The 17022-nt window shown below is 42.8% G+C and overlaps 1 protein-coding gene across 1 annotated transcript in view; it reads right to left on the reverse strand.

The window, feature by feature from the left end:
- Positions 1 to 16547, reverse strand: part of LOC114565333 (ephrin type-A receptor 4) — a 30880-nt gene extending 14333 nt beyond the window's left edge. The window contains exons 1-6 of the mRNA XM_028593321.1: positions 16383 to 16547; positions 15577 to 15644; positions 12896 to 13093; positions 12272 to 12382; positions 11506 to 11860; positions 698 to 853 (exon numbers count right to left, since the gene is read on the reverse strand). Coding sequence (XP_028449122.1) covers positions 698 to 853; positions 11506 to 11860; positions 12272 to 12382; positions 12896 to 13093; positions 15577 to 15644; positions 16383 to 16539 — 1045 coding nt within the window. The 5' untranslated portion in view covers positions 16540 to 16547. The remainder of the gene's footprint in view (positions 1 to 697; positions 854 to 11505; positions 11861 to 12271; positions 12383 to 12895; positions 13094 to 15576; positions 15645 to 16382) is intronic.
- Between the last annotated feature and the right edge of the window lie 475 nt (positions 16548 to 17022).

The raw sequence follows: 17022 nt of genomic DNA on the forward strand, positions 1-17022 counted from the left end.
ATTCTACGCTGCACAAAACGGGAGGAAGTATACAGGGTGTATGGGGTGGGGGGGTGGGTGAAATGTAGACATCTGGCATCGGACTGAAAACCATACTGTTCAGAGAAGTTTTTGATGGGTTGGATGTTTTCTTCTGTGGTATTTCTTTTTTGTGTGTTGTGTGTCTCAGAGACAGAGTACGTGCATCTCTCTGTGTGTGTGTGTGTGTGTGTGTGTGTGTGTGTGTTTTCATTTTTCCCAGGCCAAGGAAACCATGTGCTGTATATAGGCATAATTAAGTTTATGACACACAGACCGAGGTCTCCAAGTCTGTCGCACAGGGCCTACTCAGAGATGTGGAGAGAGAGACAGAGAGAGCATGAGAGAGAGAGAAAGAGAGAGAGAGAGAGAGAGAGAGAGAGGACATTTATTCACTTCTCAATGTCTTTACTTATCACTACCAGACAGGATGTAGATGGTGGCTTAGTCATAAGTAATGGGATCACGAAACAGGGGTGGCATTCAGACAAGTTTGTGTCTCCCTCTGTTTGGTAGAGATAGAGAGGCTGGGAGACAATGAGTGTGCTTTTTTTGCACGTATTGTCTGTGTTTTCACTTATCTATAGTCTTACTAGTGTGTGTGTGTGTGTGTGTGTGTGTGTGTGTGTGTGTGTGTGTGTGTGTGTGTGTGTGTGTGTGTGTGTGTGTGTGTTCTTACGGGTACAGGCCATAGAGGGAGGGTCGCTGTCAGCGCGGAAGAATCCAGAGTGGCAGTCACAGACAGTCGCCCCGTCTCTGAGCGAGTGGCTATGTGGAGGACACTTGGAACATCCTGCATCTGAAGACTTGGTCTTGTAAAAACCAACAGAACAGGCTGCAGAGGGACAGAAAAAGACAGATTTGATAACAACGCTTAGCCACGTACAGGACATCAGAAAATGTCAATAACAACAGGTCACTTTGGCACAGACTTTGGGAGAGACACTAAAAAGTACTTGTAAAATGAAGTAACAAGATGTTACCTTAAACAGAACGCAGCACTTATTTAAATGTACCCTGTGTTTGTTTTTCTTCCCACTAGTGGTGCTATGGAGCAGTGTTTTAAAGAGCAGCTTGCAGTTTAACTTGTATTTCATGCTCAGCTATTATAGACGAACATATACGTATGTTAGTCAAAGCTGAAATGATTAGTTGATTAAACTAATCTAAATGAGCAACAATTTCAATTATTTAATTATTTAATTAAAATGCCAAATCAATTCAGTAGTTACGGCCCGTAAAAAGTCCATATTGTGTGGTTAGTAAGTAAACTCAATGTCTTTGGGACTGTTAGACGGCAGTTGGACAAAATAAGCAATTTAAATAATGTCAACATGGGACATTTGATGCTTTTTCTACAACAAACGGGTAATCAATTAATTAAGAAAATAATCTGCGGATTATTCCAAAAATGAAAATAAATCATGAGTTGCAGCCCTGATGTACACAATCCCACATTTGGTCCACTGATAAAATATCAAGTTAATCAAAAACTATTCAAAATATATATAAAAATATATATATATATATATATATATATAAATATATATATATATATTATTAGTCAGTTTACAGCAATTAAAGCTATAGTGCGTGATTTCTGTCGCCCCCTCCCCATGAGGACTTCTAAGTAATGACAACAACGCTGTCGGTCCATCCACATGACGCTAGCCTTTGGTGAAGAGATTATTATATTATCTGTATCTAAACGCTGCTGTTGTCCTTTTCTCAGCGGCGACATAAAATGCAACACTCGAGCTGTTGCGCGCGAATGTCGCCGGACTACACCGTTTTGTAAACATAGCCATGCTGAGAAATCCAGAGAGAGTTTTTGTGGAGCTGATAGGCTTAATTAGTTTTGTATCAAATCATTTAGCAATGGCTTGAATGTAACGGTCGGACATGCATATGAAATAGTCGTGCACTACAGCTTAAAAGTCCATCCTGATGACACTTCAGCTGACCCCTGACCCCTACAGTCTTTGTTGTCTTCCATATTTACAGCTTAGGCAGCCCAGGCAACACATTAATCAACACATGGACTGCATTTCAATCCAAACAGTAACAACTGTAAAGAAAAATCAAGCGCAAAACAGATGTAGCATGAGGGGAAGGGGCACTATGATTTCTTTGGTCTTTGATTTTAATGAGAAATACTTAAAAGAACACTTACTGATCAGCTCCCACTCACACACAGAAACCAGAAACACTAGAACAGAATACATCAAAACTCCAACGCCAACACAAATATAACTGACATTTAAATATATGAAAGAGGAGAAACAGAGAAAGAGAGAGGGTTAGAGAGAAACAGAGAGGGAGTGGGGGGAGAGAAATCTTCTCCCTGTATACCAAGGAATTCACGCATTGACAGAGCAACAATACAATAAATGAGTGCCTAATTATACCGTTTGACATCCACTGGCGAAGCAAAAGAGATGGCAAAGCGTGGCTGGTTCGAGCCATTTTTTTTCTCTCTCTCTCTTTAATTTCAGAAGGAAATCCTTCATTTGTTTCCTCTGCAATCATTTTTTTCAACACCTTTTTCATCATCATCACACCCTATTCACTCTTCTTTCTCAATCACACCATCTTTCCCCGTACTCCCCTTTTCTTCCATCCCTTTCACATTTCCAAGGGAGATGAAGACATCCCAGGGGGAGTGGATAGGAATGTGGGAATGATGTGTCTGTGTGTGTGTGTGTGTGTGTGTGTGTGTGTATGTGTATAAGTGAGTGTGTGTGTTCGAGTGTGTCAGAGTGCTTTATGACACTCTCATCAGTAGATGAGAGGGAGGAAGTCTCCTCTGTAATCTACTCGCACCGACCATCCTGCCCCATCTGCGTGAGCCACCATGGATTTGCTCTTTCACACACTCATTTGCCCTCCATTTCACATTTTTCACAACATCCCTCATTGGCTCCCTGCGCACTTCCTCCTCGACCTCTACTTATCTGTCTTTGTGTCTCTGATAATTCTCTCACTCCTGCTGTATCTCTGCATATACCCCTCTCCACGTGTCAAACATTCGAGAAAGCTTTGAGGCGAGTTGCGGCATTTGTGGCTCGATGTCACGACAAACACGTGCGCCAAGTCTAAACCTGTAAATTCATGAACCCATTTACAGCTGATAAGGCTGGCTTTCATCTGGGGACTGACTCATCATAATGTGTCAGCTGATATCATCATATGCAAGATAAAATACAATAGGAACACTGTCCTGCTGTTGCGCACATTCCTTTGTTTTTAATCATCAATGAGTAGGCCTATGTTTACAGTACATGCACACCAATAGTCCACTATTATTCAGAATATGACAATATTCTGAATTTGATACAGGTGGTGTACACGGCGCATTCGTTTGGATATTCCGAATAAGGCCTTTTTCCGAATTTAGCATTTTCCGATTAAGACGTGTGAGATATGCCGGTATTATTCGGGTTTTAGAGGCATTCTTTGGACATGTGTACTGTGTATATGTTTGGAATATGCAACTCAATCGGGGATTTTACCGCAGTCTGAAAGAGGGAGGTTGTGTTCGAACGGTCCAACAAGTCCGCCACCGGTGGAAAAAAATCCTATTTTGCACGGCTACATATGGAATATTCACTGTCAATAGCCATGAAAACAGCTTATAGTCGAATAATCGTCTTTTTCAGAATAAGGGCAAAAAAAGGGAATATTATGTCCATGTAAACATTGTCAATGTGGGTAAGTGAGCCATGGATGAGAAAGGGAGGGAATTAAAGGGAGAAAGACAGAGAGAAGTATTTGACCTGCAAAGGACTTAAGGGTTGATTATAGGGCTAAACAAGACTCTGCCATAGGGGGTAGCACACTGCCTTTGTCTCTGTCCCACCCAATCCTCTATCCGTCTCCAACACAGAGGACAGACTGAAGGAGGAAGAGAAAGAAAGGAGCAAGCATTTTGAAGCCATAAACTTCCTTCAGCGCCCTCTCATGTCTCTATTCTCTCTGTTGTCTGTAGCCTTTTGTGTCCTTTTTAGCGGTGGTTTCGGCAGGGGGGGGGGTGAGCGCAGCTGACCTGGAATAAGAGCTCATGAGGCTGTCATTAACCCAGCATTAACCCTACGCTACCGAGGGCCGTGCGGAGCCCGAGCTCAACCAATAAACTGGGAGGGATTTGGACACAAACATACGCACCCGCTGATAAGATAAGGGGATAGGGATAGATATGTGCGCACGTCTATTAACGTGTGCACATTTTGCCCGTTAGCAGCGGAGCACATAGACTGCAATACAAGAAGCTGTTCTTGTCTGCTAGAGACAAGTATGAGAAAGTGACAAAGTGTGAAGGATGGAGGGAAGGTTTACTGGGAGAGAGACAGAGAGATAAATAGACTGACAAGGAGCATGAGATAAAGAGGTGAAAAGGGAAAAAAAAAGAGCAAATGAAGAGAAAGGAGAGAAGCGGAGGGGAAGGTGCCCTTTGATTACTATCAGCATTGTCGTCATTTGCATATGCATTCATATGCTACCTAAAATGCAAATTAGGCTCACTGGAAATCCAACTAAGAGCCTTGTCGGCACACTGTATCGATATGTGTGTGTGTGTGTGTGTGTGTGTGTGTGTGTGTGTGTGTGTGTGTGTGTGACGTGTATTCTCCTTGACCCCGTGTTATCTGTCATCATCCCTGGTTCCTGCACAGCAGAGGGGTGTAGATGGAGGAAGTACCCCCGACCGCTCCAGTGTGACACCTGCCTCTGTGATGGATGGAGGGAGGGACAGAGTGACGGATGGATGGACGGATTGATAGACGGATTGATAGACTGTCACGCGAGTAGGAGGGACACTATTAATCACAGGGGTCATGCCCCGTTAATTAAAACCCACAGAAAAGTGCTGGAGATAAGACCTGCTTCTTATCTTTTCCCTACTGTATGTCTTCACTGAAAGGACCAGCCCGCTCCCCAGAAACACTGGAGACATCTGGGGACATTCCTACACAGCTTGGTATCAAAATCATCTCATATCTTACATGGGCACCAGCTCCTCACATCGCTCCGCATTTAAAACCTTAAGAATGTGCTCAGTGGAAGGCCACAGCTTTAAGTTTGTCTAAATTCAAATACTCACAAAAACTGGTGGTTTGAAGAGAAATGTGTGTGAATTTGTGTGTGTGTGTGTGTGTGTGTGTGTGTGTGTGTTTGTGTGTGTGCTTGCCCAAAGCCAACAGTGCGAAAATTAGCATGTGAAAAGGGCTTTACAACAATACCCCCCACCACCACCACCACCTCCCCATCACACGCAGATCACCGCCCCCCGCCACCAGCAGCAGCACCCCCGAGCCCTGACCGTGGATCGGGGAGAAGAGTTAGAGAAGAGAAAGGAGGGATAATGAGAGCGAGACAGAGAGACAGAGAGGGAGAGCGGGGCTTGTTCCGATGCCAGAGAGCTACAGACGGTGTGGTGGAGCTGGCAAACCTCCTCCACATTAAGAACAACCTGGGAGAAGGAGACAATAGCATCACACATACACACACACACACACACACACACACACACACACACACAGATTGTGACGGTGGAATGCAAACCATTCCCCCCAACCTGGGTTTGGCTTGCTTTAGACAATCACTTGTGCCATTCCTTTGCCTGCTTTGTCACCTGCCGTACGTGCACTTACGCACAAACGCTCGTGCACACGCGCGCCAACTCCCTCTCCGTTTGTAGCACCACACTCTTCTCTAGGCATTCCTGGGCAGTCCTCCAAACTGTGCGTATATGGGTGGGAGGGCTTTGTTCAGGAGGAAATCAGAGATACAGTACACACACGCGCACGCACGCACGCACACACGCAGAGCAATCCAACATGTCCAGAGTCCAGAAATGGGATGGAATAATTAGAGGGACTGAATACGCCGATTAGGCACTCTTTCTCTCATCTGCTCAATCTTTCTTTCTGTCATCTCTCTTCCCTTTGAGTGTGGCTGTCGTTCTCTCTGCCTCTCTCTTCTCCCTCTCTCTTCTCCCTTTCTCTTCTCCCTCTCTCTTCTCCCTCTTTTCATCCCTCTCGTTCCAAACGCTTTCTGCTGTTGACGAGACACTGCAGGTGCGTTGGAAAGAAGCACAACCGTGAAATCTCTCTGGACCCAGGGAAACACAGGAACACAGGAACACAGGAACACACGCACACACACACACACACACACACACACACACACACACACACAAAACAGTCCAAGTCTGCCAGGCAGTAAGCAGAATCAGACAACAGAAAAAGGAGGCCAGTGTAGAGACGGTTAAACAAAAAGGCAAAGGCTCCTCTTTCATTCCGCCTCTCCGGCCGTTCACATTTCCAATTCTCTGTTGTTTCTCTCCTCTTGTCTCTCCTCCCTCATTTCCGATCCTCCCAGACGGATTGCAGCTGTCAAACTTTTGACGTCTTCATCTACCTCGGTCATGACCCTAGCACTCCGCAGCTGAACTCTCTGTATGAGTGTCCGTGTGTGTGTGTGTGTGTGTGTGTGTGTGTGTGTGTGTGTGGCTGTCAGTCAGAGTTTTTGACGTCTTCATCAGGCTCAGTCATGACCTCGGTCTTAACCACGGGTTTAGAAAAGAACGGGAGTTCCCCCTCTCTTGTGTTTCTCTACCCGTCCCCTTTGCACCCGATGACGGACCCCCAGCAGGGGGAGGGGCGGCCCTGTATTGATGCCTTCTGCTGTCAGTGGCCTTCTTTCAATCCCCCTCTCGCCCCATTCAACTTCTAATCCCTTCTTCCTCTCCAGAGCTTCTCATCTCATCCTTTCCATCCTCATTACTCTGTGTCAACAGTGAAAATGAACTTTTCACATTTCACCGCTTTGGCTAAGCCTACTCTTGTCTGAATTCAGTTCAATTCAACAGGAGTTTTGGGGAATTCTAAATGCAGCGAGTAAAAATATCTACACAGAAGCAAAATGTGCTTTTTGCACCAGGAAATGTAGCTGTAAATAAAAAGCTATCTTCCTAAGATATATGATATATAGGGCCTATATATATCCCTTGTGTTGTCTTCCCGTCAACCTTGAAAAAAACTTTTTTTCCCCAACGTTTTTGACGTTTGTTTGGGCTTTTTTTCCAACGTTTTAAATTGTTAAATTTTTTCATCTACACATTTTCAGCGCTTATTTCTACATCCCATATTTTCGGGTCAATAGCCGAAGTCAACAGAAGAGATATATCATATATCTTAGTTAGATAGAGAGTCCTATATTATAGGCAGACATTAATAGCAAACAAACATGCAAAGGCTGAATTAGCAATTTCTATGAGCTTCTATTACAACATTGCATGGTTTATTACCAAAAAGGTGCACTGTTTTGAGTTTTTGCTATAATTTGAGGTATTCCCTGGATGAAACTAAAGGAATAGTTTGACATTTTGGTAAAATACACGTATTTGCTCATATCTGTCCGTTAAATGGGAAGCCAGGAGAAAGTTAGCTTGGCTCAGCATAAAGACTGGAAAAACAGGGGGAAACAGCTAGCCTGGCTCTGCTTACCTCAACAACTCATTAATAAACATGTTATATCTTGTTTGTTTAATACAAAGTGAAGAAACACAAGTCTCAGTCTGCAAGCTTCCTCAATCTTTAAATCTCACTCTCTGCAAGAAGGCAAGTAAGCTCATTTCGCTCAAGTGTTGCATAAAGTGAGAATAAATTATAATTTTTTCCCTCTGCATTGTTCAGTATGAACCCACCTGTCCAAGCTATATTGACTCAGTTTCTGTCTACCTGTCTGTTATACTGACCGAGTGGAGGCACAAGAGTCTAGAAGATCCAGAAACCTCTTGACGTCAACGACATCAGTAAGATCATCGCAATCTCATCTCAAAACGATCTGCCTTTTTCCTCCATCCCGCTCTGCCCTCCCCGCTCCTCTCTTTCTCTCTGCAAATTTCAAACTTAAAATGGAAGAAGTGTAAAGGCGTCTATCCAATACTGCAGGGTCAGAGTTTTCGCCGAGCAGCGTTCGGGTATTCATCCAGACTTTGATGGATTTCCACTGAGGCAGCTGAGCCCTGCCAACAACCTGACAGCCAGTGAGAGTGGGGAGACGGCAGAGGAGACCAGATAGATAGATGGCAATTCACATCTGCTGGAGGTTTAACAAAGTCAAGGGTCTCTCCTAAATCTAGTTGAGGAGGAACATCTTTCAGGCTTCAGGGACCACCCCGCAAACCTCCTCCTCTTTTCAGATAGAACAAACGGGGCAAGCGGGTTGAAGGTTTTAGGGAACGTTTGTCACACAGAATTTTGGCTACTGCTCTTCTTATTGCAAAGAAGAAAAAGTCAACTCCCCCCCCCTTTAACGCCAACTGGCACTCACTGCATTGCTCTCTTTATGTCCATCTCTTTGGCTTTCTCTTTCTCAGCGTCTCTCCTTTTCTCTTTGAATTATGGGTCTGTTTGTTATACAATTAGCCTGCTGGGATAGGCTTCATAAATAAAACTGAGGGAGCAGATCAGTGAGTCGTTCTCCCTTGTCTCTATTGGCCTCTGTGCATCTGCGTGTGTGTGTGTGTGTGTGTGTGTGTGTGTGTGTGTGTGTTTGAGCGAACATGTTGTGTGTCTGTTGAGTATGAGACTGAATAGGGGGAGTGAAGCTATGTTGCAAAAGTGTCTCCACCAAGTCTGATGTGCCCCGTTCGCCCCGCTTTCTCACACAAACACGCGCATTTAGTCGTCTTCGCTATCACAACAAGTCACTTCCAAACATTACACGTCATGCACGCCACATGTATGTTGGTGAAAGGTGTGAACATTTGTTACCGTGAAGTTCAGACCAGATTTGTAAGTGATAGAAAGACATTTTAGTCCAGATGGTTGTTATATCAGCCCACCTCACACTGAGACCCAAGAACTTCTACTGATACTCAATAGCAGGACTTACATCTCTTACATCTTGGATTTATTAAAAGATATCAGATAAACTGATTAAATTGAGGATATTGATGTTGTATGACATGATGTATATACTGTATAAGAGTTACTTTTCAAAAGAAGCTGAAAGTGCAGACCAAACTAAAAATGTAACGATTGTTACTGGTATCTCCTACGACCAGTACAGGTGAATATTTTAAAGGAATGTTGAGAAATGCTCTTATATGCTTTCTTGGCTTAGATGAGAATATCAATACCATTCTCATGTCTGTTTGTTGGAAATGAGGCTGCAGTCAGAAGCCAATTAGCTTAGACTGGAAACCGGGGAGCTAACATGGCTTACAGTAGGGTTCCACACGGCAAAATTTCGCTTCGCTCTCATTGAGGTTGAATGGAGACGATATTCACCCTGATTGGGCGAGATGAGAGCAAATCGCTGAGGCAAGCAAGACAAAGTTAACGAAAGTTTAACTTTATTCAAATGAGGACCACTGAAGAACCAATCAGGTCCGCGTGTTTGGAGGCGGGAGTTACAAAAAAAGTCTGACCAAATGGCGGCGGTTATCAGAGCTGTATCATGAAAATTTGTATGTGATTAAAATGTTTCTACACGAACATTGGTACTTGTATCAACACAAATTGTGATTTATATCACACACAAACTTAGTCCGGGCACATACACCACTAACTAGACCACTGTATATGTTAGTTTAAACACTCACAGGCCAATCGCTAGCATGTTCGGACATTGGATTTCATTGTAAAGCCTAGCCAGGCAGCTAGGCTACTTGTGCATTTCTTTGATTACATGTTTTTATTGGCGAACATTGACACTTGTATCAACACGGATTGTTGTTTATATGTCACACAAACTTAAACAGGGCAAATACACCACCACATAGAACGATAGTTAGTTTAAACACTCAAAATTATTCAGCTAGCCGACAGGTCAACCGCTAGCATGTTCGGACTATACTACCTATACTACTAGCTTCAACCCTCTCTGCTAGCTGCCTAGCAGCCGGTGTTCTGTTGCGGTCTTGCGTGTATTTTTGGCGACCACGCCCCCCGATGCCAAATTTCGCTGTGTGGAACCCTTCTGTTAGTGTTAATTTCGTCAGACGAGACGAGACTAAATATGTTCGTCAACAACCTTTTTTTCCATGACTAAGACGAGACGATGACGAGACTGCACCAATGTCCAAAAACGCTGACCAAGACTAAATGAACATGCATTATTGTTGACGAAAAAGACGAGACTAAAATGTTTTGCATAAAATAAAAACTAAGATAAAATCTCTCTTCATTTTTGTCTACAATCGTCTCTACTTTTTCATCATGAGATAGAATATTCAGCTGTTACTAGGGTTGGGTACCGAGACGGCGCTAATACGGCACTGGTGCCTTAATGACCGTTATCTACCGGACCAAATAGCAAAACGGACTAACACTAACGAGTTAACACTACACTTGGCAGCAGCCTAACGTTAGCTAGCAGCTGGATTAAACACGTTTAAAATGCTGACAGCTAAACGGTATAAAAGTTTGTCTGTATTTCTGTCTGTAGCTGCCGTTATCTGAAAAACAACACAGATGTTACCTGCAGCCTAAAGCTCACTAGTAAACACACTTTTTTGTACAATCCATAAAAAGTAAACTATGTGAAAAATTGTTTTGGTTTTCTGGCAGTTGGACTATTTCTTTATCAGGTGCAGTAACTTTCTAGACTCTTATTTTCACTGTGAAGTTGCCAGGCAACCAGGACAGTGATAATAAGCTATAACATGTCCATTAGCAAGTTTCGAGGTGGTAGATTTTGTTTCTTTTGGACAGAACCAGGCTAGCTATTTCCCCCTGTTTCCAATCTTTGTGCTAAGCTAAGATAAGTTACCATATCCTGGCTCCAAGTTCATGTTGAATGGACAGATATGACAGCAGCATCAATCTTCTCATCTAAGTCTTGGCACGAAATAAGTGTATTTCACAACATGTTAAATTATTCCTTTAAGGAGTCTGAGTTTGTTTGTTGCGCCATCAAAAAACCAAATGCCAATTCCTGTCAAATATGTTTGACTATTCCAAAAATACATAGCTACTTTAAGCCAATTAAAAAAAAGTGTAATTTGTACTGCAACTTAAATGGATTGCAATGTGTAACTTAATATTCTGTCGCCAACCTATCTTGAATCTACATTTTTCCAAAAGACAGTTCTGATAAAACTCATCAGCTATCATTTTGTGAAAAGTGGCAAAAACATCCACACTGATTAAGTGTTGTAGAACATGCTGCATGGTTTAATCATCTAATCATCTGAGTATCCCCTTTAAGACAACAACAATTCTAAATATAACTCTTGGAAATACTTAAAACAATCCACAGAATAATCAAGCAGGTGTTAATTACTATACAAACCAAATCTCACTGTTTTCCATTGTTAGCAAATAGCTTGTTACCTTGAGCACTATTACTCATTGGCCTGTGGGACAAAGAAGAGGTAACACAAGGGGAGCGGAGGGTCTAAAATTGATCGGTCGGACCATTACAAAAACAAACAACACATTTTGGTAGAGCAGCTGTGTTGCGCGCAGCTCCACTTACCTTTACATGTGCCACCTTTCTCTTGATATCCTGGGTTGCAGAGACATCCACCAATAGGAACCAACCACTCTCCATCAGCACCACAGTACATTTTAGGCTCCTCTCTTTCTTCTGATTGGTTGACACAAGACCCCCTGACCTCCACTAACGAAGACGTATCGGCCCCGGTAACAGTGTCGGGAAACGTTGCCAGGTTACGGATGGTGAGCGGGCAGGTTTTGAAGAAAACTCTGACGGAAACCAGAGCGATGCAGGCGCCGACATCCTGAAAGGCCAGGTAGAAACCCTTCCGGGTCGTGACCTTTACGTCTCGCACCTCGGTGTTCAGTTTCATGATGCGGTCGCCAACGTCCACCTGGATGGAAAAAGAATGGAGCTACGTTAATGAAAATGTGCAGTTAACTGTGTCAGCCCTCATTAATTCAACTCGCTTGTTCAAGCTAAAGTGGGAATTGCTATGCATGGCCTATCTTCACATTTGCCACATTTGGCTCTCATCCAGATCGACTTATATTGACTGCAAAGGTAAAATAAGCTGTAATGCCTACAATGTGAAAAAAATAAAATTTTGTGAGGACTAGGCAAAAGTACCCAGCCAGCATTTCTGGGATGGCAGAATGGACATCGAAGATAAAAGTGCTTGTAAAACAAATAAAAAATAGCAGTAAAGTGCCGCAGGGGTTTTTCATTTTCAGGATAAGAGCAAATTAAAGTGAGCGGAGGGAAGATAAAGAACTCAAAGTCTGACTCAGTTGGTCGGTGTTACCTGGGTGAAGCTCTCGTCTGCTGCCACAGTGTCCACCTTAATGAAGCTGCTCTCTTTGATGTAGCTCTCTCGGTCTTCGTTAGACTCGTGGTAGTACAGATTGAATGTCTCCTACAGGACAAAAGGGACAGAAAAAAACAGGCGTCTATTTATCATCATCGGCGCTCATCTTTTCTCTTAATATGATATTGAGTCAAGGGGATGGGGGGGGGAGTTGTGCTTGAATAACCAGCAGCAACTGACTCTTAACCCCCCCATCCCTACACTTGCACTATAACCTTTATCCTGGACTCTACATCTGCCCATTGCATATTCTTTGCAAATTTTGCACTCAACCCATTCAGTTACTTTGTATGTATATATTTGCTTTTCTGTAGTCATTGTTTATTTCATATTATTTGTTTGTATGCACCTTTCACCAAAGCAAATTCCACAAAAGTGGACTCATTGTGGCAATAAAACCTATTCTGATTCTGATTAGCTGTGTAACCTGTCCATTAACTAATTAGCACAGAAGTTAACATGTTGGAAAGCCTTGTTGTCTCCTAGTTTCTTTTTTAAATTTCTACTGTGCCTAAACCATAGACATCATAGACATCATAGACAACTCATGTTTTCTTGTACCTTGCAGGTGCCGGTGACTCCTGGCAGGCTATTACAGTCTCTCAGGGTGAACTTGACTTCAACGTAGACCCGCTGAGCGCCGGACCGAGGGATCCAGTCCGTCCTCAACCAGTTGTTTTGATTGGGTTCTAAGACGTTGCACACCTGGTATGTTCTGATGGGGATGTTCTTCTCATCCATTATACTCACTTCTTCCCACTGCAAACAAACACACATGCAGTTGTATGACTACGCCTGTGAGCACGCCCACAGATTACACAGGGTTTCAATGACTGCTCCTTAACGACAAACTGTGTTTACTTAACATGACCGGCCAGTGCTTTACAACATGTAACAAAAACATTTAGATTGATTTTTTTGCTTTCAAGGCATCCACTGCAATGCATGCCAACAGTGTGAAAATCAATTTGGAGAAACTTCATTAAAGCAGATGCTCCATCAAAGTGATCATTACGCAGTTAGAAGCAGGTCCAATTTTTTTCTTATTCAGTAAACTTGAACACATTTGAATAAGTATCTACCAAGTCGCAATGCTTATAAGTAATGTTGTCAGGAAATGAAACCTGGGAGACAAACAATATACCCAGATGTTGTGAATGGGGAAGAGCGTTGTATTTAAAAGGTTGCTGACTCTCAAGTTTCAGTTGTCACAGTACTTGAATGGACCAACAAGTACATGTAAGTGGTTTCAAACCTTAAGAAGGGTACAGAAACAGCCTCTGGTGGCAGCTGCAAATGATGATGCAATTGTGAAAAACATAAACATTGCTAAATGTTTATTGTGACGATTACAGCAAGCCTCAGAAAGTTGATTTTCATGCTGCACTGGCATGAGCTGACACCGAAAGTTTAACTCTAAACTTAGCTAAGCTCTAATCTTTTAGCCCTAGTAGACACAAGATTTACCGCAGAAATACTCTTACAGAAGTAATGACCAGAAAAACACGCTCCCTGTGGAGGTTTTTTTAACCACTTGAGCTTGTATGTCCTCACAAATCCAGAAAAACATACACATTTCAGATGCAGGGGCGCATCCTCGTCTGCCATTTGAAAACAATCATTCTTGCATTAATATTCTGCGGTGGTCAGTGGTTCAGATTTGTTGCGACTCCAAGGTTTTCACACACACTTTTCCATACAAGTGAAGCCGGCTCAACCTTCACCGCACCATCCGTCTCAATAGAGCCAACTATTTGCCTTGTACTGTGACCCTTCAAACGACCGCTGAGCCTCCCAACTCCAAATTGGCTTTTTATTGCCACTGAATAATAATCTGCTCTAGTGAGAGCTGTATACACACTAAATGCGCCGTGTCGAAGGAAAGATAAAGAGAGGGAGAGCCAGAGAATATCACAATGTGTGTGTGTTGGTAGGGGGGGGGGGGGGGGTGTCTAATTGAATCGATATGTCATCAGCACTGATCTTATAGGCCGATATTACAGATATATTGATCAATTCAAATTTGACATATGTGTTGGCAGAAACTGTAAATGTTCCACAGGCTTCATTTTCATGAACATTTGGCCTAAACATTTCTTAATTCAACTTCATTATTTATGTATTTTTTGGGGGATTTATTTATTTTTTTTTATATCCAGTGAGGTTTACTGTTGAGCATTTACTGTCATACTGTCATTCTGTGCAATAAAGTTCAAAGTTGAAAAAAACATTGGCTAATAGTATCATTATCAGATTTCTTTTTTTCTCGAATATCAAAATCGGTACCGGCCTTCAAAAATCCAGCACCGGTCCAGCTCTTTAGTCCGTAGCTGTGCACTCCTACCAGTGTGTGAACATGAGAGCGTGTATGCATGAGCGAGAGCACATGGTCACGTCTTTGTGTGTTCATATGTGTGTGTCTTTGTAGGGTATGCGTGTATTGAGGAAGAGAGCTGTAAATACAAAAAAAAAGCTGTCATGGGGTATGATGCCTCCTTCTTTTGGAGTCTTTGTCAGCAGACAATATCACAGCTGTCAGAGGGAAAAAAGATTTGTGTGTGTGTGTGTGGCTGAAGGATGCTGAAGGTGGGGGGTTGGGGGTTGGAGGGGGCTGTAATCAAAAGCTCAGTGCGTGCAGACCAGGACCCTGCCAATCAAGCAGCATGTGAGAGAATGAAAGCATGGTTACTGAAGAAATAAGAGTCAAGTTCACCAATAATAACTCTTAAACCAACAAAGAGGTGAGAGTGACACTGATCAAAAGAGAGAGAGAGAGAGAGAGAGAGAGACGAGTAAGAGAGTAAGAGGAAGGACATATAGATGGCAGATCACAGTGTCCCCACAACAAAAAGTACAAAAAGATGAGAGGATGCCATACAAAATAGACATTTGCACGATTCATTCTGGCAACTGCATGGTAGTAAAAATCCCTAAAAAATGACACCCACTACCAAGCTGGTTTATGCCTTTTTGTGTGCCAAACACGACGCCAGAAATCTCATATTAGCACTTCAAACCATTTCAAAATCTGTGGGATGATTATTTACAGTTCCCATACCAAGTGTGTACAAGTGTGTGTGTGTGTGTGTGTGTGTGTGTGTGTGTGTGTGTGTGTGTGTGTGTGTGTGTGTGTGTGTGTGTGTGTGAGAGAGATAGAGTGAGTGTGTTTTCTAAAGAGAGAACAGGTTGTAAACAGTGTATCTGTAAAAAAAAAAAAAAAAAAAAAAAAAGCTCCCACTCACCCCTCCCTCTGAAGGGCTGGCTGCCCATTTCAGCTCTCCTGGCACTGTCCTGGTATCCAGCAGGGTCACTGAAATGCACACGCACACACACAGAAGGTTTAAGGGCAAACAGCCTACAGTGCTTAATGAAAAAAAAAAATATATATATTTAGCAGTAAGAAATAAGTTATACATTTTTGCACCACAAGATCACCACGAAAGAAAGGCATACTAAAGCTCGCGACCAATATGGAATTAGCAGGAAGTCTACCTCACCTGATTTGCTATATTTTATAACTACTTGTAATAATTAAACAATGATCCTTTTCATTGCATGATGTCAGATAAATAGTGTACATAATTTGAAATGCTACTAGGCTATTTATTGAACAGCATCAACTCTTATTTATGCATAAAGAACACAATAACCAAGTATGAGTTTCAAGGGTTACTGTTACTAAATAAAAGGTAAGTACACACTAACACTACAGTGTGCGCTTACAGTGACCATATCATGTGGAAACGTCCAAGAAACCAAAGATTTTCGTGACATCGCAGTAGAAAGACAGAACATGAAGCTGAACTCCTTGGAGGAACAACTCCGCGAGGTAACCAGGAGAAATAACAACTGGGATCTTTTTTTCCGAAAATCACAACTTTACGGCTGTTCAAGTTTCATATTCGTCCTGATCCTCGTTACCATCCTAGGACGCGCACGGGGCGCGTGCAGCGTGCAGGAGCCGAATGCACACGCACACGCACACACACACACGCACACACACACGCACACACACTGCTCGCTCAGAGACGATTCCCTCCTTACTCACCTTCGTTGGGTGGATAAATCCTCGTCCTCGAACTCGAAACTAGTGTTAATATCCAGATGAAGGTAGAACATATTCGCCATAAACGTACATCCATGTGTGCCGTGTGAAAGCGTGTGTGTTCCCCGCTGGCTCTGCGCGCTGGCTGAAGCGGCTCCATCCCGGTGGGAAAAGTGTGTGTGAATGAACCCAAGTGTGAAAGCAAGTTGGATGCAGCAGCAGCAGCAGCAGCAGCGGATACATGGGGCGGTCTCTTACACTCAGATGCTTCCCTTAATGGTAATTCAAACGACGATGAGCCAAATGACATACAGTTATGTGGTCCATATCTGCGTCAGTGTATCATTTCAAGTCTATTTTTATCTAAAAAAACAAACAAAAAAAAATGGATTTTTTATTTATTTTTTTAAAGAAATTGTGCATATATGATTCGGTAGATTTATTTATAGCCTCTAGAGAATTAAAAGGGACCCTGAAAGGTAATAGCACACTTTCCTGCTTATTAACTGACTGTAATAACTTGAATGAAATAATGGTGACATGTCTTCTTAATTTTCCAGGGACACACTTCGTGATCTCCTGAACAACCGCAGGTAGGGACAGTAAGGACCCCACTCATTTTTTTGTTGTTGTATTGTCTGAA

Source organism: Perca flavescens, chromosome 12, assembly GCF_004354835.1.
Source record: "Perca flavescens isolate YP-PL-M2 chromosome 12, PFLA_1.0, whole genome shotgun sequence".
Classification (NCBI taxonomy): domain Eukaryota; kingdom Metazoa; phylum Chordata; class Actinopteri; order Perciformes; family Percidae; genus Perca; species Perca flavescens.